The sequence below is a fragment of the Zalophus californianus genome, chromosome 10, assembly GCF_009762305.2.
Source record: "Zalophus californianus isolate mZalCal1 chromosome 10, mZalCal1.pri.v2, whole genome shotgun sequence".
NCBI classification, from domain to species: domain Eukaryota; kingdom Metazoa; phylum Chordata; class Mammalia; order Carnivora; family Otariidae; genus Zalophus; species Zalophus californianus.
The window spans coordinates 104,537,476-104,559,082 of NC_045604.1; the positions used below are offsets into that span (position 1 = coordinate 104,537,476).

At 49.3% G+C, this 21,607-nt stretch overlaps 2 protein-coding genes across 3 annotated transcripts in view; both read right to left on the reverse strand.

Moving 5' to 3' along the window:
* The window catches only part of POM121C (POM121 transmembrane nucleoporin C), a 55,604-nt gene extending 52,222 nt beyond the window's left edge, over nt 1-3,382 (reverse strand). Inside the window, exon 1 of the mRNA XM_027613555.2 lies at nt 3,259-3,382. The gene's annotated coding sequence lies outside the window, so the exon portion shown is untranslated. The remainder of the gene's footprint in view (nt 1-3,258) is intronic.
* An 8,486-nt stretch (nt 3,383-11,868) lies between these two features.
* HIP1 (huntingtin interacting protein 1) overlaps nt 11,869-21,607 on the reverse strand; it is a 149,351-nt gene continuing 139,612 nt past the window's right edge. For both annotated transcript variants that reach the window (XM_027611308.2, XM_027611309.2), the window contains exons 26-32: nt 21,114-21,214; nt 20,749-20,854; nt 19,451-19,574; nt 18,924-18,985; nt 16,362-16,470; nt 15,567-15,648; nt 11,869-15,274 (exon numbers count right to left, since the gene is read on the reverse strand). In XM_027611308.2, the coding sequence (XP_027467109.1) occupies nt 15,596-15,648; nt 16,362-16,470; nt 18,924-18,985; nt 19,451-19,574; nt 20,749-20,854; nt 21,114-21,214 (555 nt within the window). In that variant the 3' untranslated portion in view covers nt 11,869-15,274; nt 15,567-15,595. The remainder of the gene's footprint in view (nt 15,275-15,566; nt 15,649-16,361; nt 16,471-18,923; nt 18,986-19,450; nt 19,575-20,748; nt 20,855-21,113; nt 21,215-21,607) is intronic.

The window sequence follows — 21,607 nt, forward strand, 5'->3', positions numbered from 1 at the left end:
GGAAAGAATCCGTGAACCTGAAGATATATCAGTAGAAATTATCCAATCTGAACAACAGAGACAAAACAGAAAAAAAAGAACAAGTGCCTACAGGACAATAACAAGAGATCTTACTCCTTTTACTGGAGTCCAAGGAGAGGAAAAAGATTGCAGTGCACAAAAAATACTTGAGGAAATAATGGCTGGAAATATCCCAAATTTGGCAAAGGACATAAACCTACCAATTCAAGAATCTGAGCAAACCCTAAAAGGATAAATCCAAATAATTAAAACCCAAACACATCATAATCAAATGTCTGAAAATTAAAGACAAAGAAAAAATCTTGAAAGCGGCTGGAGGGAAAATACAGGGCAAGAACAATTCAAAGGACTAAAAATTTCTCATCAGAAACCACGAGAGAAAGTGGCAAACATTTTTAAATGCATTTTAAATGCAAGAAAATAACTGACAATGCATAATTCTATATCCAGTGAATGAAGGTGGAATAAACACATTATGAGATGAAGGAAAATGAAATGATCTGCCACTGTCAGAACTTCTCTAAAAGAAGTGATTGGTGGTGGTGGTGTGTGGGGGGGTGCCTGGCTGGCTCCGGCCATGGAGCGTGCAACTCTTGATCTCGGGGCTCTGAGTTTGAGCCCCATGTTAGGTGTACAGATTACTAAAAAAAACAAAATCTTAAAACAAAAACAAAAAAGAAGTAATCAAGGAAAAGTTCTTCAAGTGAAAAGGAAATAAACAAACTTGAAACATCAGGAATAAAGAAAAAAGCATTTTTAGTGTAAATATCTAGGTGAAGATAATCTCTTGAATTTTTAAAGTTATGTTTGATGGATGAAAGCAAAATTATGACATCATCTCAGGTTCTCAATGCATGTAGAGGTAATATTTAAGACTACAATCTCATAAAGAAAAGAAAAGGGACGTAAAGGTGGTAAAGTGTCTACGTTCCACGTGAACTGCTAAAAGGTTGATACTAGTAAATTATCATAAGTATGTATAATATAACCTCAATAGCAACCACTAAAAATCTATAAAATGAGAGCTACATTAAAAGTCTAGAAATATTAAGGTGGCATACTAAAAAATGTTCAAGTATCCCATAACAGGGCAAGAAAAGGGAAAGAGAGGTACAAAAAACCCAGGGGGAACAAAGAGAAAACAAGTAAAATTGCAGACTTAAATCCTAACCAATCAAAATTTATATTAAATGTAAACTGTCTAAACAACCTGAAAAAATGGATTGTCAGGGCGCCTGGGTGATTCAGTCGGTTAGGCGTCTGACTCTTGATTTCGGCTCAGGTCATGATCTCAGGGTCGTGAGATCAAGCCCAGTGTCAGGCTCCGTGCTGAGCATGGGGCCTGCTTGGGATTCTCTCTCTCCCTCTTCCTCTGCCCCTCCCTGCCCCACGTGCTTGTGCTTTCTCTAAATAAATAAGTAAAAAAAAAAAAAAAAAGATTAAGTTTAAAAACAAAAGAAAACACTACCCAGAGTGATGTCACACAAAATGGCAGAGTAGGAAACTCTTTGCCAAAGCAACCACTGAGCTGGGAAAAGTGATTAGAGTCAACTATTTTGGAAATCTGGAACCTGACCAGAAACTTTTAGCAACCAGAGGAGTCCTTATAAAATAAAGGGAGAGGCTGCTGATTTTTCACAAGTGAGCAGCATGTGAAAACCAGCCAAAATCCCCCATTCCTCAGACAGACATGCTGCGGCTGTATGGGCAGCAGCCTGCATTCCTGAAGAAGCTGGCTGATGCCAGGGCAGGCAGTGGAAACCTTGTCCCTCCATAAATTTAGGGTTATGCATTTGGGACAGTCTGATGGATCCCTGAGGACCAGCACAGATGCTTGTGGTGGATTTGACCCCCCAGCAGCAACCGCTTCCCTTTGGAGCATCTATGAGATGTGAAGAGACAGAATCCCCTTCTCCTGCTCCCCAATTTAGAGTCAGGCATTTAAGGAAATCTATGTCAGGTTACTTACTGACTGTAGAGAAAATGAAACAGAAACTTCAGTGGTTATACAAAAACAAAGCATACACATTTTGCAAAAATAGGCTGGAAAGGTAACACACAATTCCAGCCCTCAAAAAGCAAAACATTAGCAATTCCTGATGACTAAGAAAATCACCTTTGGAGACATTTTGGATGTACAATTCTCAACAAAAAATTATAAAACACACAAAACAGCAAAGGATGGACCATTCACAGGAAAAAAAGAATTTGACAGAAACCATTCCCAAGGAAGCCCAGACATCGCACTTCCTACAGGTAAACTTTAAGCCAGCCATCCTAAATGTGCTCAGTGAGCTCAGGAAACCACGGACAAAGAACTAAAGGAGATCAGGAAAACAGATGGGAAAAAAAAAGAGAGAGAGAGAGACTATTTACGGAAAGAAAGAATTATGGAAAAGAACCAAAAAGAAATTCTGGACTGAAAGGTCCATTAAATGAAAAAGCTCACTAGAGGGATTCAGCAGCAGATTTGAGAAGTAAAAGAAATCAGCGAACTCGAAGATAGGTCCTTTGAAATTATCTAGTCTGAAGAGAACTAAATGAAGAAACGGAACAAGCCTGAAAGACCCGTGGGAGAGCAGTAGGAAGGCAAAGTGCAGAAGGAGGCGGACAGCTGTAGAGGGCCTGGCACCTCACAGAATGATGGTGGTGGACAGTCAAATCTGCTGCCTTAGTGGCTGTTTGTGAATTTAGTTGGTGAACACACAGGAAGCGGGAGATTGGGAGAGGAAGCGAGTGTCACGAGTTCAGATTCGGGCAGAGTCTGAGATACGGATAAAGGCACATAAAGCTACATAAAGCTGCCCTACAAAGAGATGAAATGCAGTCCCAGAGCTTCAAGAGACGTCCTGTTTGACGAGAACACTTAGGAGCCATGTAAACACAATCTTGGGAACTGGGGAGATGGGACACTGACCACCATCTGTTAAAAGAGCGCCAAGAAGAGAGCCCTGGAGGGAGACAAAGTGCTGAGTTGAGGAGCAGAACCCAGGGAAGGAGCAGCAGACAGAAGTGGCCTCGTGGAACCCACGCGGGCATAGGAATCAATGCTGGAGTGATTGCTAAACAGCAAACGCCACGGACCTACTACGCGCCAAACCGCCTTTCCATTATGACGTGCCCCGCGGACGCAGGCACGCCTCATCAGGGTGGGAAGCGCGGGTGGACCGCCCAGATGCGAGCCTCAGGGCCGCGCGAGGCCCAGCCAGCCGGAGCGAGCGCGTGGAAGGGGTTCACCTGAATGCGCAGCTCCAGGCAGTGGCCCAGCCGCGGTCCCAGCAAGTGACCAGCCCAGGCGGCTGTGGCCCAGGAGGCCCCGTCGTCCTCCAGCCTGGGCCGCGAGGACTCGTCCCCCGCCTCCCTGGCCAGCCGACCCCGGAGCAGGGGGAAAGCCGCGTGGTCCCGCCGTGCACCGCGTGCGTCTCGCGTCGCTGCGGACGACTCACGCGAGAGCGGGCGGAGGGAGCCGGTTGCTAGGCAACCGGGCTGGTTGCTCCCTCCCCGCCTGGAGGCTTCGGGTCTGGGCGGGAAGAGCGTGTGTGGTGAGGTTCCCGCTCTCGGTCCTCGCCTTGCAGACCTGCGGAATCCAATTCGATGACTCTTTTCTACAGGACGGGGGAATCTACTCAGTTCCAGGAATCCACGTCCCCTAGGGCGGTGGTTGCCTCCAAGGCTGTGGCTCTGTGAGAGCCCAAATCCCCCCCTCGGCTCTGCCCTTTGCCGGGGCAGGGTTTTTTCTGGGACCCCCGAGAAACTGAGCACCTGTCCGTAGCTGGAGCTTTCTCACGGTTAGGCCTTTGGTTTTTGTTTTGTTCCCTTGTAAGTTCCCCAGACCTTTGTAAAGACTGCCTGGAAAATGGCACATTTAGATTGACGCTAGACCCAAAGCGCACTTTTTTTTTTTTTTTAACAGTTGCTAAGGGGTGTTTCCTACCGCCCCCCCCCCCCCCCCAATCATTCTGTCTCAAGGTCTGGCTAAAACTGAGCAGCTAACACCTGTTCTACCAGTCTCAGCATTAAAGAAAAGCCCTTTGCCGGGGCGGGAGGTGTCAAACTCTGAAATTCCTCTCTCCTACCCCAAACTGATTTTGTCACCTCTCTTGCTCCTTCATTTTATTGGGAATAGTTCACATTCCTCCAGTTCTTCTACAAATACACTTTTCATCCTCATTCCAGCCTGTAGGATCTTTCTGGCTCTAACCAGCAGCTCTCTGACTTCTCTTCCTTTCCCAAATAGCTTGGATATCATGCATGACCCCCATCATTTCAGTTCTCACTTCAGTGAGTTTTCTCTTTGCCCTTTTGGCCAATCTCCATCCCTTGCGAAACCAAGCTGTGTCTTTTCTCCAGTCTGGCTACAGAGATTAAACATCGCTGCTGAAAAACAAAGAATGGTGCCATCACTCCTCCGTAAATGCATGCTTTCTAATGGCACTGGGCTCCTACTGCACACTGGAAGTTCTTATATCCATTCTGTGACCTTGCTGTCATATTAACTACAGCATTTCCCCCAAACTTCCTAAAGTCTGCCACAAACTTGCCACTCTGATTTCACCCACATCTACTTGCTCTGGAGCAAGTGAGGTATCCCAGCCAACCCTTTGTGGTTGCCAGAAACTGCAAGGGAGGAAAAGGTCTTTTTCCCTCTATCGTCTATGTTCTTAATGAAGGAAGACCTAAAGAAGCAGTTAAACTTGAGTGGTTTATTATTATTATTATTATTTAAAGATTTATTTATTTGAGAGAGCGAGAATGAGAGAGAGAGAGTACCTGAGAGGGGGGAGGGCCAGAGGGAGAAGCAGGCTCCTCGCTGAGCAGGGAGCCCGATGGGGGACTCGATCCCGGGACTCCGGGATCATGACCTGAGCCGAAGGCAGTTGCTTAGCCAACTGAGCCACCCAGGCGCCCTATTATTATTTTTTTTATTTGAGAGAGAGAGAGCACAAGTAGGGGGGCAGAGCAGAGGGAGAAGGACAAGCAGACTCCTCGCTGAGCACAGAGCCTGAGGTGGGGCTCAATCCCATGACCCTGAAATCATGACCTGAGCCGAAACCAAGAGTCAGATGCTTAACCGACTGACTCATCCAGGTGCCCCAAACCTGAGTGTTTTTATGCTAGGTTTGATGACGAGTGGAGAGTCATGGAAAAATGTGACCGGATGAAGGAAAGTGTGAGCAAACTTGGGGCAACAGCGGGGATGGCCTATGCAGATTTTTCTCAGCATCCCTCACATGGAGATAAGGCTATTCCTTTCCTCCAGGATAAGGAGGCTACCTCTCACATGACCTGCTTCGGAGGAAGGTCAGAAAGTCTTTCCTGTACATGCCATTTCTCAGTTTCCCTCAGCTTCAAATATTCAATATGCCAAAGTGCCATATTGAATATCAGCATGTCCCAAACCCTGTCAAAAGAAAACAGTCCAGATAAAAATGAAATTTCCTTTGTTCCCTGTCCTCGTGGCACCCCCCTGCCCCCGCTTTCCCTAGAAGGAACTACTACCATAAATTTTGTTTCTGTATACACCTAAATATATATGTATCCATAAAACTTAACTTTTTGAGTGTTTAGATATCCCATAATTTCCTCACTGGCTTATAACGCCATCTGTCATACACTGTTGCGTAGAGACAGAAACAGATCTGAGGGGCTGGGGAGAGGAATGAGTAGGGAGTGACTGCTAATAAGAGGTTTTCTTCTGGGGAGATGAAAGTGTTTGGGAACCAGATAGAGGGGGTGGTTGCATGACAGTGTGAATGTCCAATATGCACTAAATGGTTAATTTTATGTGAATTTCACCTCAATTTAACAGAAGCAATAGGAAGCCATTGGAAGGTTTTAAGGGAGGGTAACAAGAGCAGACATAACTTTAGGAATGATGGTTACTCTAGCAGCAGAATGAGAATGGTCTGGCAGGGGGCAGAGCTGGGAAGGTGGGAGATCGGGAAGCCTATCGAGGCTGTTTAGATGAGAGGTGATAGCTAGTGTCACATCACACCCGTGCTTACGGTCCCCACCATAAAGCCTCCAATCCTTCCAATGGCACTCAAGACCTTCTATGATTTGGCACTCACTTTGGCCACCCTCTGTCAGCACAAGCATCTGTCATGATCAGTGTTCCAAACTTTCTCTCACTGCCGTTATATTTGCCTGGAGTATTTTTCCCCTCTCCCTCCCACCACTGCCAACTTTTTTTAAGATTTTTTTTTTAATTTTAAAAAAATTAAAAAAAATTTTAAATTTAATTTAAATTAAAATTTTTTAAATTTTAATTTTTTTAAATTTTATTTTTTTTTTAAATTTAGAGGTAGAGGGACAAGCAGACTCTGCGTTGACTGCAGAGCCTGACGTGGGGCTCCATCTCAGGACCTGAGATCATGACCTGAGCCGAAGTCAGGTGCTTAACTGACTGAGTCACCCAGGTGCTCCCCCCCCATGCCAACTTTTACTTATTCTTTAGGTTTCAGCTTAAATGTCATTTGCTCATGGGAGCTTCCCCTCACCTCCTTGAACGTACTAGCTGCCTTGCTGTGTCCTCCTTTTCATGCACCTTTTGGGTCTTGCCTCCCACTGGTTCCGTGCCAGTTGCCCCGCAGGACTGCAAGCTCCCGGAGGGCAGACGTGTCCCTGGCACTGTAGCCCTCGTGCCTTTCAATGGGGTGGACGTTGAATAAGAATTTGTGGGAGGAATGAATGGATCCGCAGCTCAAGCAATGTGCTACAGCCTTCCTCCTCTTTGTGCCATACTTCAATCTCTACCTCCTCTGGCTTTGTTTTAGCTCTGAAGCATGCTTCCATCTTTCTTCTTAAAAACACTTCTCTTGATGCCATCACCTCCTAAAGTTATCACCTCAAACCTCCCTTTCCTTTGAATACCGCTGGATTTCTTGAGTGTTTCCTCTCTTTCACATGTATGCTCCAGTTTCTAATGCACGTGTCTATCATCCTTCCAAGTTTGGAAGGTCCTTAAAGAAGGGGCCAGCTCTTGCTTATTTTTCTCCCTCCTACAGTCTCGTGCATACGAGAGGAACTCCTCAATGCTCGCTGAGTTGACAGAATTCAAGAGGACACGCCTGTTGTAATATTTATCAGTCATTTTTTTTTAAGATTTTATTTATTTATTTGAGAGAGAGAATGAGGAGAGAGAGCACATGAGAGGGGGGAGGGTCAGAGGGAGAAGCAGACTCCCTGCCGAGCAGGGAGCCTGATGCGGGACTTGATCCCAGGACTCCAGGATCATGACCTGAGCCGAAGGCAGTTGCTTAACCAACTGAGCCACCCAGGCATCCTATCAGTCATTTTCAACCACATAGGAATGGAATACAATTTAGTTTTCAAAATTTATTTCAAATGTTGGTCTTGTAGGGGGAAAAACATAATTAGAGGAGATGTGGAGATTTCAGGAGAAATTCTGAAGGACAGTCTGGGATGCTTCCAAGGTCTTTGCTAGAAACTTACCTAGAAACTTACATGTTCTCTAGGAACAGTGCCACTGTGCTAGCAGTCACAGCTAGGCTCAGTTCTGGCTCAGAGAGGGAACTCAGTGCACATGGAATGAGGAGCCTGTGTGCCCACGGGATTGCCTGGTGCAGGCTCAAGGAATTGTGAGAGGCACAAGGCAGAGCAGAAAGGGGACTTACGAGGGAGTTGGTGGGGTGCCTAGCTGGCTCAGTCAGAATGCATGTGACTTTTGATCTTGGGGTGGTGAGTTCGAGCCCTCCATTGGGTGTAGAGATGACTTAAAGACAAGTAAATCAATGAGGGAGTGTGGAGGATCTTGTGGGGTGACAATAAAGTGCTTTCAGTTGGCCAGGCTGACCAGGTCAACCCAGGAGGTGAGGATGAGAGGCGGGTCCATCTTCCTACCTGAGACCCGTCAATGGCTCACTAGGGAACAAAATGAAAACTCAGCCTGGGAGTCAAAACTTTCTTTTTCTTTTAAACATTTTTATTGTTATGTTAATCACCATACATTAGGGAGTCAAAATTTTCTTTGTTCGGCCACAACCTAGCTTTTCAGCTTCATCTCCCATTTCTCTGCTCACACAGTTGACGCTTTAACCAAACCAGAGTATAGCTGTTTTCCTAACCTCGCTTCCTCGTATTTGTATCTTTTGTGACATCTCCCTGCTTCTGCTATATCCTCGTCCCTAATTTCTACCTGTTGAAATCTGATCTGTCCTTTATGGATCAGTTACAGTTCAAATGCAGCCTTTCCCGATCTTCCCATTTGGGAGTGATCTCAACAGCTCCTACAGCATCTGCTGGTAACTCACACTCAGAACAGCAGTACTTGGCACGATCTCGTGTCACTCCTTGAAACGCGCACCGCCCCCCTTCGGTTTCAAGTGCCAATTCACCCGATTTTCCTCCTACCTCTCAAGCTGCTCTTTCAAAGGTCCTTGCCAAGCGTAGCCTGCTATGCTTGGCTATTTTGAATACTGAAATGCCTCAATGCTGGACCCTTTTCTTTCCTTGCGCCCTTGCCTTGGCCATCTCAGCTTTGGTTCCAGTTACCATGAAATTCCAATCGCCTCTGACTTTTCTGAGCTCCAGGGCCCACCTAGTATCTTCACCTGGATGCTCAGAGGCAACTCAGCTGAGGACGTATCTGTGCCAAGCTTGGCCCTCTTCCTGTGGTCTCTTTCTCAAGTGGATGGCACCCCACCGGTTCCACAAGGCAGAAAACTGGGACTCCTCTCTCGAAACCAAGACCCGAATATTTTGCCTTTTACGTGTGCTTCCAGCCTGTCATTTCTCCCCATGTCCACCACCGCCACTGTCTTATCTCCCTCCATGTTCTGCCTAGACTGCAGCAGGAGCTTCCTTACTCAACTTCTGCACCCACTCTTGCTGCCTGCCCTCTGGTCTGTTCTCCACACTGCAAATGGAATGGTCCATTCAAAATGCTCGTATGGTTTTGACACCCCTTTGCCTAAAGCCCATCAGCCGCTTTCCATTGTCTGCATGATCTGCTCCTGCCTCTCTGTCCAGATTCATCGTATTTTAAAAAAAATATTTAATTATTTTATTTACTTGAGTAAATAATATTCAAATATTCATGCGCATCCGGGGGGTGTGTGTCGAGGGGTCTTCCCCTCCCCTTCCCCAAGCAGACTGCGCTGAGCCCAGAGCCCCATGCGGGGCTTGACCCCACGACCCCAAGATCACGACCTGAGCCGAAACCAAGAGTCAGATGCTCAACAGACTGAGCCACCCAGGCGCCCCCAGACCTCATCTTGAACCACTGTCTGGGCTCTGGCTGTACTGGCCTTTCAATTCCTTTAATGGCCCCTGGGGCCTTTGCACATGCTGCTCCTGCTACTGAGAACGAGCTTTCCCTCCCTAGTTATTGCCCAGTTAACACCTCCTGACACTCTGTACCTTAGTTCAGCTGTCACTTTATCAAGGAAGCTTTCCTATTACTGTCCTCAGTAATGCTCTCAGAGCATTTTGTTATTGTGCTCACTCTAGACATACAGTTGGCCTTTGAATGATGTGGGGGTTTAGGGTGCTGACCCCCCACACAATTGAAAATCCACGTGTAATTTTCAACTCTCCCTAAACTTAATAGCCTACTATTGACCAGAAGCAGGACCAACAACATAAACAATTGGTGAACACATATTTTGGATATGTATTACCTTCTGTATTCTCACAATAAAGTAGCTAGAGAAAAGGAAATGTTAAGGAACTCCTAAAACACATTTACAGTACTGACCATATTTATGGGGGAAAAAAATCCACATATAAGTGGACCCCCGCAGCTCAAACCTGTGTCGTTCAAGGGCCAACTGGAGTTATAAATTTGTTCTTGTGATTATTTGATTACCCTACTTGTTTCCCTGACTAGCCTCCAGAAGGGTGGGTCTGTTTCTGCTCTCCACTGTGTTCCCAGTGCCCAACAGAGCAGACCTCTGATAACACGTAATGCGTGCATGCAACTTTTGAGGGTGAGGAACAGAATGTCTTCATCTTTGAAAATTTTAGTGCTCAATGAATGGATGCACAAAATGTGTGTATAACTAAGAATGCAGTGTAAGAAATCATTCATTCACCCCAAAATGCTGACAGGCCTACCTACTGTACCTTCAGGAATGCATTAGAGACTCAGGACGATGATGGACAAGATGAACTCACTTGAGACAACAGTACAGAACACGCCTCAGCTCTGTGCCCTCAGCTTAGATTTCTGCTATGCTGTCCTTCCCCTTGGCCATTCCAACCCTTTGCTCCTTTTTACCCTGGCAGGGCCACCCCTACGCCCCAAGCAAATTTGGTCCATCTGTATAAACCCTAACTCCCGCCCCTCAGTGCGTATCATTCTAGTGGCCTAATCTCACAAATCCTTACAGTGCTCTGCTGGCCAGTTGACCAGCCAGCCAAGCTGCCTTTCTATAACTGGGGCCTGGCCACAGGATGCTGGGAAGACCCCTCGGGTGTGAGTACCAGAGCCCCTGGGGCATCTGGTCAAGGCCACGTGCAGGTGGGGGAGTTGAGGGTTGGGGTACACCTGGGAGAGTCGCCCTGCCTGGGTGGCACAGCTCGCCCAGGCCAGACCCGGGCCCTGGAAGGCACTTCAAAGCTCAAGGCAGTCCTCTGCCTGGCTTTCTGGACCCCTCAGCTTCACACTCGAGTCCTGGAGTGATCGGTACGAGACCTGTGACCAGGGCGCCTGGGGCGCTCAGTCGGTTAAGTGTCTGACTTCAACTCAGGTTACGGTCTCAGGGTCCTGGGTTCGAGACCTGCATCCAGCTCCCTGCTCAGCCAGGAGTCTGCTTCCTCTGCCTCTGCCCTTCCCCGTTTGTGCTGTCTCTCTCAAATAAATAAACTCTTAAAAAGAGAGCGAGCTGTGACCAAGGTCTCTCCACTCGCTCATCAGTGGTTCTTCAGATGCAACAGGCTCACCCTTGCATTTTGCTGCAGGGAGCAGAAAACCCCAGCTGTAGGCAAGCATTCCCCATTTCTGTGTTTATCCAGATCATCTTCCCACTGGGCAGTTCTCTCCTTACTTGATGAGTCATTTTGGCAATTCTCCCACTTACCATCCTTGGGCCTTCCCCACCTCCCTCCCTCCCTCAGATGTCCCCTTGGCTTCACGCACCAGCAGCGCGAGGTTGCAGATAATGCCGGTGAAGTTTCCGTGCAACCAGTCCCAGCCATTCATCAGCTCCCCCTGCAGAGCCTCTGGTAGCCAGACCAGCTTGCTCTGAATCCCCTTATGACTGGCATCTTCTGTCCCTGAGCAGCAGTTGTCCCATCCAGTTTTAAGGTGACAGGTTCCTTTTGCATCTTGAGGGTGGAGAAAGGTCTATCTATAGTGTGAGACGCCAAATTTTATGCACAGACCTGGGCGACAAGGTAAATGACAATACTGACCATTCTGGCATGTTCTGTTCGATCATTCTCAAGGACAGGAGAGGGTACAGGGGACAGAATGTGACTGAGGAGTGCAAACCAGGTTCTCTATAGCAGCTGTATTCTTTTTTCTCTTTTTTAAAAGATTTTATTTATTTATTTGAGAGAGAGAGAGAGAGAGAGCACGAGCGAGCACAAGAGGGGGTAGAGTCAAAGGGAGAAGCCAACTCCCCCTGAGCAGGGAGCCTGACGCGGGAATCGATTCCGGGACTCCGGGATCATGACCTGAGCTGAAGGCAGTTGCTTAACCAACTGAGCCACCCAGGCGCCCCAGCAGCTGTATTCCTCACAAGCATTCCTATCTTTAAGACTTCCTCTCAGAGGTGCAGAGGTTAGGTGGGATTCGGTGAACCCCAGAAGTGTAGGCTTTTCACTGGAACCCCGACCCCAAAACCACGTTGGACGGTCAGTTAGCACCACCGTTCTCCATTGCCAGGTTGAAATATTTATTTGAAAAATTGAAAACACAGATGCAATGTATTATACAAAGAAAGGTCTTAATACCATAATAAAAGTATTGTTGGAAGGGAATAAGAGCCTGTCGCTACCTGCCCTGGGAAGGTAGGCACTCGGTGAAAAATGAAATTCATCTCTAGGAACTATTCTAATGGAAAACTTGGGCGGGGCGGGGGGGGGAGGAGGTTAAAAACAGAAGAAAAACAAACCCAACCTATCCCTGCGAACCTAAATGTGAGAGTTTGTTATAAGTTATCAGCAAGATTTATCAGAACCCCCTCGGTTTGTCCCTAGGAGTAGTAATCAGCTTCATTTAGGGCCTTCAAACTGAGGTAGTTGAGGGTCACCTGAAAGACATGTCTGGAAATGATCTACTCTCAGAATCGGACCCAATGGCATCTAACCCATGATTTCCCGTTGCTTTGGCTCCTGGGAGCGAGAGGCTGTGCCACCACTGTGGGTTGCTGATCCTGCCTTTGGTCTGACCCTGGGAGACGGAGGGGCATCTGCGGTGAAGGCTGGTGGGCCCGCAGGGGTGGCTGTCTAGGCTACAGACAGCGTGGTCTCCGGGCGACCGGGATGGCCGAGACAGGCCAGAGCCGGTCTGGTTGAAAGGCCAATGCCAGGATCGAAGGCTTTCATTGGCAGGAAGGATTTCCAGAGACTTGCAAAGGTGGTAGAAGGTAGCAAGAACTTGACCGGTGGCTAAAGACCAGGGTAAGTGGAGCCAGGAGACCCCTCCAGACTAAGAAGCTGGCCGAGAAGTGAGCATTTCCCAGGTGCAAGCTCAGGACCAGCTCCTGCTCGGCGAGAGGCCGAAGCAAACCAATCTGAGGATGAACGACATGCATTGTGACCCCCGTGGTACCTGGTTAACCCTGGTGTTGACTTGGCAGCTCAAACACTTCCAACGATAAGGACATTCTGGACCATGTTTGGTTCTTCCAGCCACTGGATTAGGGACTTAGATTCAGGTAGGACCCTAGGGATCCTGCTGTCAGCGGCAGAACTAGGCAACAATCTAAATTACAGTCTAATTGAAACTCCTGACTCGGATATAAAAGAACCCCACAAAAGGCGGGTCTTTTCTACTTTTTTTTCCTTATTATGTACACATACCCCCTTACTCTACAACTGTATTACAAAATTAAATAAGGGATACGGCCGTCCTTCAACCTCTCATCAGTCCTAAGCCATTCTTTTGTTTGCTCTGCCTTGCTGTGACCCAATTACACTAACCCATGGGACTTCAGTCACTCATGATGCTCAGTGACTACTTTAAAAGGCTATGAGGTTCATTTTTAGCTTTAGGATGTCATTCCCATTTGAATCAAGTATTTCACACCAAGTATAAACACCCTTATTTGAGAAAAGCCAAGGCAGGACAATTTGATTTTGGCTACAGGATGGGCCAGCTCCTAAGGCGAGTGAGGACAAATATAATTACGCTACCTCCAACGGATACTTCTCGCGTGACACGGGATTAGCCTGTGTTCCTGTTTAGTCGCTTCCTTCATGGTTTTATTACTCAGGCTAAAGTCCACAAAGGTTTTAAAAATTACTGTGGCTTCTTTTTAGAGGGAACGTTATTCAGAGAATCCCAGTGTGGTCCAACATACTAGATTTTTCTCACCACTGGTCATTGGGAGCACAACAGTTCGGCCGAGATTCTGGAAGTGAGGACTAGTCCGCTGTGGAAATGCTGACCCACTCTGAGAACACACCGATTGGCTTAATTGGCACAACTGGGCCAGGGGCGCCACACACCACTCCTTCTGCGCCTCGGATGGAAAAACGCTGAGCACGAAGAAGCGTTAAGCGTAAGACCGCTCATCTTCTGCGGCTGACCCCTCTTTAGCCCAGTGTGGAGATCGCCTGTCTGAGTCTTGGAATCTGAGCTAATGGGAGACTGTTTTTTGAGTGCCCTACTTAGTAAATGCACAGAGAGGGAGGGGGAGGGTGGGGGGGGAAGGAGGGCGGTTGATTCACAGTGATCAAACAGGAACCTCGCCACCTGTCACGTAGCAACACTCAGCAATGTTCCTGTGGGACAGGTCCTGGGAAGTGCTTGTTGGCTTCTACCTAGGAGTTGCTACAGATAAGGAAGGAAGATATTGTTTGTCCAAGATCGGAAGGTCACTTAAATGCTGGGGTCTGTCCGTCTGGAGGTGGACAAGTGCTGTCAGGCTGCCCGCCTCTAGGAAGCTGTTAATGCACCCTCTGTCCTTATCTTGTCCGGGCACCAAGGGCCCGGGACGTGGGGCTGGAAGGCTCAGAGCCAGTGGTCCCCCTTTCTCGGTTTCCCCGACCCAGGTGCTCTGAGGAACCTGCTCGCCTCGGGGTCTAGGCCAGTAACAGACTGGGAAGCATGTTGGCCTGGTGTCTGATTCTTGAAGACTCATGACCTGGGGCAGCCAGGCGGCCCCGCCATCGCCACACCTCAAATCCTGATTGCTCAAAGCGTCTTTCTGGAGGCTGCCGCCGCTGCCAAACAGAGGTTAGTAATAAATATTAAAGGTACCCAACCAAGCACAGGGTTCTTTCCTGCCGGGAGCAAGTTTGCCTGATCTTCTGAGTCTGTCCCTTAGGTAGAACATGGAATTATCTTCTTCAGGTTCAAGAGGATGCCCAGGCAGCCAGTTGGAGAGAGGAGTTGGAAAAGCCCTCACGCGCTCCCTCTCAGGGTCCTACCTGGGCCTGAAGGGAGGTGGCACAGAAAATTCATTCCAGGGTAAGAAGGGTGGCTACTCTCCCCAGCACACTCAAGCACATGATAAGGTTTTTCAGCTTGGTCACCAGAAGTTCCCAAGAAAGGGGTCTCCTGAGACCTGGGTCGTGTGCACCCCTCCTTTCCTGCATTCTTTACCCCTGGTCAGAGGCTTTCAGCTGGGCTCTCGCTTTAGGAAGGAAAGGCACTCGCTCTGCTTCTGCCTTTGGAGGAGAGTGGGGCCCAGCAGCGGTGCCCGCCTCTGGGGAGTGGCCTCGGCTGACCCAGACTCACTCAGCGGGACACTCAGCATGGAGGTTGGCGTGGAGCACCAAGGAGAAGCCTGAGCAGCACCATTGCTGTTAACTGCTGTGGTTAGGGGCCCCCGATGGCTCAGAGCTCCAGGGGTGCTCCCTTTGGGAGAGTTGGCTCTATGAGGGAACGCTGAAAGAAGAAAACAAAAACAACAACAAAAAACCCCAAAAACCCAACCAACCACCATAAGAAGCAGTGGGAAATCCATGGAACTGCCAAGAGAGGGGAGAGTTGCCTTGGCGTGCTCGGCCAGGACGCTCCTGCTATTCTGTTGGCACAGATTTAGGGCGGCGTCCTGGCTTGGAGCCCCGCCAGCCCTCTGATGCTCATGAGTTGGTGCAGATGGTGAAACAGAAAAGGCTGAGGAGAAAACAGAGAAGAAAAGGCGTGAGGTGGCCTCTCACCAGGGCTCTTGGAAACAGCGACACCCTCGGACAAGGTCGCCGAGCGTCGGGGGGTCCAATGGCAGGCAGGATGGGGAGGGAGTTCCTCTCTGCGAGGGGTGGCCCTGGTCCCCCCCTCCTCTGCGGAAGGCAGTGACTGGGGTCCCTGGCACTGGACAACGGGAGTGGTGTGGCGGCCACCGGGACTCCCCTGGGGCTTAGGCTGTGGCTGGGGAATAACACACACACAGACGGGCCACAAGATTTACACTCGGACATGTGGGGTGTCGGCGTGGCTCTATTCTTTTCCGGTGTCCGCTTCGTGCAGTGCAGGTGGAGACGCTTCGGTTCCTGAAAGACAATGATAGTTTTTGCTTCCGAGCACTATACGTGTGCATGCATTCATTTCACCAACAAAACGGCCACCATGTTGGGCTCTCCAATACCTCACGCTCATAGCCATCTATTCCCTGAGTTACGCGCCCAGGAATGACTGGTATCCACCTGTGGTTGGCTCCCAGAGTCAGTCAAGACAATGAGAGTTTGCAGTCCCGGTCATGATCAAGTTGGCCGCTTTGGGCACGTGGGAAAGCAGCAGACTCTGGGTGATAATGCCTCTCTGGGCTGGTGGGCCCCCCATCATCCCCTCACTGTACCCCATTTCTAGCCCCTGACCCTTTCTCTCGTGTGGCCATTGCTGCCCACTGCTGACTCTAGTCAGTCACTGAGGCTTGTAGTCCACTAACCGCCATCCATTCGTTCACTACTCAACTCTATGCACGCCAGGCTAACTGGGCCTGGAAGGGGAATGGTGGCGAGGGAGTGAGGAGCCCACTGGTCAACATTAAGGTCTTGAGAGGTGACAACAAAAGCCTTCAATTCACCCCAAGTTATGCCAGTTTTGGGGCTTGAACGTTATTTACAACTGAAGAGGAAAAACGCTCTGTGAGTTGAGAAGGGGGAAGTCAGTGACCCGAGGGTGCCTCATTCTGTCATGTCTGAGGGGAAGGCCCTCCACGCACCCTTCCCTCATGGCGCCCGTGCTGGCCCTCAGAGAGGCCCACCTTCTTCCCAGCCCTCAGCAACACCAGCGAGCTCGTAGTGCTTTTTTCGAAGTTCTCCCAGTTTTTGACGCTCCTTCTGCAGGTCATTCTCCAGCTCCAGCACCCTGACCTGTGGGAAGAGGGGAATTTTCTTTTGAGCGGCGATCTGACAATGGTCTCACTTTGACTTAATCCCTCTCCTGTTCTGCTGATCTCCTCTCCTGTTTACTCGTCTACCCCAGTGGCTCTTCCGTTTCCTCACTGGGACCCTCTCCTGGAGGTGATGCTTTATAGCCCCTGTGGGTAGAGGGCTCATCTCATGCTCCTCTGAAATCTCTACCTGAAAGCAACCCTGACATCTAGCCTATCTGTGTGGTGTGTTCCAATCCCGTTCCCCTTCTGCTTCAATCCTGCTTTCCTGGAAATCCAGGCAAGAGTCAGCTCAGATGGTTCTTCTATCTCTGAGGGGCTGGTACGACTTAGGGTTACCATCGTACAGGAAAAAGCACAATCTTACCAAGAAAAAGGCTGGTTCCTGGTTACCCCTACTCCTCATTAATTCTAGTTATTTTACTAGTACTAATACTAGTTATTATTGTATTAATTCAAGACATGTTTGCTGAGCACCCATCATGTACCCCGGGCTCTGCGGCAGGTGCTGGAGACACGGTGGTGCACAGACAAGGTCCCTGCTTACTTTGCAGGGGGGGAAACACAAACTCACGAACAAGAACAGATCAGAACGTAATGAAAATGATACAGGGTCACGTGATAAAGGCCAAGGGTGATCAGCAAACGCTACTCAGGCAGGCGGGAGCTTGAGGTATCGGAAGAACAGAAAGGAGCCCCATGTGGCCAACGCGTGAGACGGCGAGAGGGTCACGAGAGGAAAATGGAGAAACAGGCCAGTATCATTTCATCCAGGGCCCCAGGGTTGGGAGGCAGGAGTTTGGATATTAACTCTTAAGTGTGAAAGGGACGCCACTCGAAGATTTCAAGCAGAGATGTGACATGCTGTCATTTATGCATTTAAAAATCTGTAGAACCTGAACAAACTCTACGGGGTGGGGCGAGAGTGGTTAGGCGGTTCCTTTTTTTTTTTCTTTTCAAATCTTTTATTGTGGAAAATGTAAAACCATACAGAAAGATGGAGAGGATCTGGCGAACCCCATCACGGACCTTTCACCGAGTTCCACCAACTGTCAACCCAGGGCTGGACCTGTCTCAGCAATGTTCTTTCCTATTCTCTGCCCCCAACTGCCCCGCCACCTGGCCCCACCATGGGACCACTTGGAAACAAGTCCTCGCACGCATTGCAGCTAAGCTGCCTTTGCAGTAGTTCAGGAGAGAAACAGTGGTAGCTCAGGCGGGGTTAGGAAGATGTGAAAAGAGGGGGAAGGTTCAGGCTTGGAGAGTTGGCGTTGACAGGCCCCGCTGGGGGACTGGATGTAGAAGGGAGAGGGGGAAGGGAGGACCCAAGGATGACTCCAAAGTCTTAGCACCCCGGTGTGTGGGGTTCCAGTTACTGAGGCGGAGAAAACAAGGGGAGGGGCAGATGTGGGTGGGAGGGAAATCAGGAGCCCTGGTTTGGACCCATTAAGTTGGAGACGTATTTGGCATCAAGTGGAGAGATCAAGTAGGCAGCTGGACAAGCACAGAGCTCAAGGAGAAGATAGAGGCCAGGGGGAAGAATCTGGTACTTATCAGCATATAGATGGAATCTGCACTCAAGAGGGACTGGATGAGCCCAGCAAGCAAGACAGTGTAGATGGCGGGGACTCGCACCTGATGTGATTTTTCCTAAAAATGCCAAGTGACCCACATAGAGACTTTCACATTCTCAATCTGGACTTCACCCCAAGACTGGGACCAGGAATTCTAGAACGAGGATGTCAGATCTTTTTTCAGGATCCCACTGATTCCTGTTTCTCCACATGCCTTAACTTTACGGACCGGGAGAAAAGGCATTGCCTTTGATGGGTTCTCAGCGAATCGATTTTTCTTTTTTAAACCAAGGTCATACACAAAGAATTCATAGCAGAATTTTTCAAAAAATTGCCAAAACCCAAAACCAAACAGAAACAGACTCATAAATACAGAGAACTGGGGGTGGCCGGAGGGGGAGGGGGTGGAAGAACGGGTAAAACAGGTGAAGGGGATGAAGAGGTACATTCCCAGATGAGTAAGTCATGGGGATGAAAAGTACAACATCGGGAATATAGTCAACAATATTGTTAGGACGTGGCATGGTGACAGACGGTGACTATACTTAACGTGGCGAGCACTGGTAAGACATTAAATACTAGTTGATGTCTGCTAGGAGATCCCTGATGGTAACGGTGAGAGGAACACCAGTCCGAGACCAGTGAGCCACAGTTAAGATTCTGAACTGAACCCATCAACTGTCTCCACCTCCACTGTTGTCCCTTCCAGTGTCATTTACATTCATTCCTGGGCTACCGGGTCCATCTGTGTTTGTTTCCTCCCCAAGTCTCTCCCCTACTGGCTTCTCTCCATGGGCATAATGCTTGGGATCGGTGTCACCGGCAACCGATGGAGCAGACTCGGAAGCGGGGATCCTACCTGGGAATCCATCTCCTGGCGTTTGATCTGGGTCAGTGTCATGCTGGAGAAGTCCATATTGTCTGCAAGGGCGGAGGGAAGGTCTTGTCAGGTGACACCCCTGGCCGACTCTCTCGCCTGAGAGGTAGCCGGTACCAGCACTCTGCTGAAACGCTCGCTCTGCTAGTCCCCAAAACACGTGTGAAAGTCACTGATGTACAGATGGGAAGGAAGTGCCCTGAGAGGGTAACGAGGATTGGGCACGTCCCCCCCCGCCCCGGCCCCCGCCCCCCAGCCCAGAGACAACCAGGCCCGGAGAGTCCTGTCTTTGAATCCAGAGCAATCGCTACATGAAAAATTGACCTTAAGGCCGGCTGCCATGGTGACAGAAACAGCACATGTACGCGGTGTCCCCCCTTATGAGAAAGTAAGTACGCACGTAGAAAAGATGAACAAGAGAGAATGGGGAAACGGAATTGGGGGAAACTGGGGACATAGACACTAGCTGAACAGGATGGATATGAAAAGCAGCGCTTCGGGGGGGCTACCTGTCTCCTCAATCTGGGATTTGCCCGAAATGGTGGAGGCCACAACGGTGGCGGTGGCCTGGTTCACCCCCCGGGAGGCCTGCTGCAGCTGGGCCAGGTTTGGGCTGTCCTTATCAGCTTTCACCTGCCAGGGCCAAGCAGAGTTAGGTTCACACAGCATACGGCGGCAAGGACAGAGTTAAAGAAGTTGGTCCAGTGGTTCCTAACAAACATACGGGATCCGCTGTGGTCACTAGTCGGCTTCTTACAAATTGCTTCCTATAAGGGGCACTTGTTGCAGCTCCATCGGTTGAGTGTCGGACCCTTGCTTTTGGCCCGGGTCATGATCTCAGGATTGTGAGATCGAGCCCCTTGTTGGGCTCTGTGCTTAGGGGGGAGTCTGCTGAAGATTCTCTCTCTCCCTGTCCCTCTGCCCGTTTCCCACTTGGGCATGTGCGCGTGCTCTCTCTCTCTCTCTCTCTCAAATACATACATGAAATTTTTTAAAAAAGATTTTATTTGTCAGAGAGAGAGAGAGAGAGACAAAAGCACAAGCAGGGGGAGTGGCAGGCAGAGGGAGAAGCAGGCTCCCCATGGAGCAGGGAGCCCGATGTGGGGCTCGATCCCAGGACCCTGGGGTCATGAGCTGAGCCGAAGGCAGGTGCTTAACCAGCTGAGCCACCCAGGCGCCCCTAAATAAGTCTTTAAAGAATGCTCTTATAGGGTCAACTCCTGGCATATTTCTGATATGAAAAATTACTCCGGGCTTATTTGCTTGGTAGCCTCAGACTCTAGCTTTATCAGTTCTTGTGATAAACTGTTCTCGTTGTGGAAACTAATTTGGGACAACAATAAATAAGGATACGGATGCTCCCCAGAGTACTATAAAACTCACAGACAGATTTTGGTAACAAGCTTTGTATTACGATTAGTTGGGGGCAATGGTTCAAATCTGGAGACTCTTCAGGAACCTCAGAGCCAAGCCACGGAACCAGCTCACGGCGCCGACATATTCCTTATTTGAGTGCTCCTTGAATACCCAGATTGCTAATCAGAGGTCGGCATGGCTGGGACCCTCAAAGGCCACTTGCCACAAAAGCGCTGAGAGCCGAGAGGAGAGCCCGTGTGGCGAGCTGGGCGGAGGAAAGGCTCTCAGAGGAGGGGAGGAGGGGACCCTTGAGAGGCAGAATTTTAACTTGGGACCTCATCTACCTGGACCCTGGATAAATCATCTGTTCTTGGGGCAGGCTCCATGGTCCCAGTAGTCTCCAGCCTCGGCGGACCTTACAGCGCCCTGGGGAGTCTGGTGCAGGTCCTACCTTAGAGGCAGCCACAAGCTGGGCTGTGCTAGCAGCGATTTCGTGCGAACACACCATCAGTTCCTCAAATTTCCCTCTGCCTTGCACCACCAGATCGGCTGCATCCCTGGTAGTCAGAAAGGGACAAGACAAATTATGTCACGGACAGCTCAACCCCTTACGATCCCGCCTCCAGAGAGCACAGCCGGCCCGGCCCGGCCCTGTGCAGCCCCAGGAGATCCAGGCTCTCTTTCCAACTTTCAGTCCTGTTGACTTCCCTACCAACAGTTCATTTCCAAGGGGCAGACTGTTTGCCCTCGGCTGATGTCTGGGAAGGGTCGATGGAACTGGGGGTGGGGCTGAGGAGCCCTGGGAGTGACACTTACACCATGACAGTGGCTCCCCAGCCCACGGCTTTGGAGGCCGAGATGAGTCCTTCCGTCCATCGAGAATTCTTGGCATAAAACTCTTTAGGCGATGCTGTGCCCTGAGGAAGTGAAAGGTAATAACGACTAGCTTTTTCTCGAGGGCCTCCTATGCCCCAGTTGCTTTTATGTCTATTACCCCCATACGGACCTCACACTAACCCCAAGATGTAAGCATTATCACCCCATTTTACAAATGAGCAAACAAAGACTCAGAAAAGCAAAGATACTCTTTTTTTTTTTTTTTTTTAAAGCGAAGATACTCTTCCCCGGTTCATGCAGGAGGTAAGTGGAAGTAAATCCTAGGCGTTTCTGACTCCAAAGCCCATAGCATTTCTCTTATATCACATTTCCATGTTGTATATATAAGACTCTCTATTCACGTGCACATAGGAACAACGTGATCCGAGAGGAGTCTAACCGCTTGCCACGATTTGCCGAAAGAGAAGAGTACT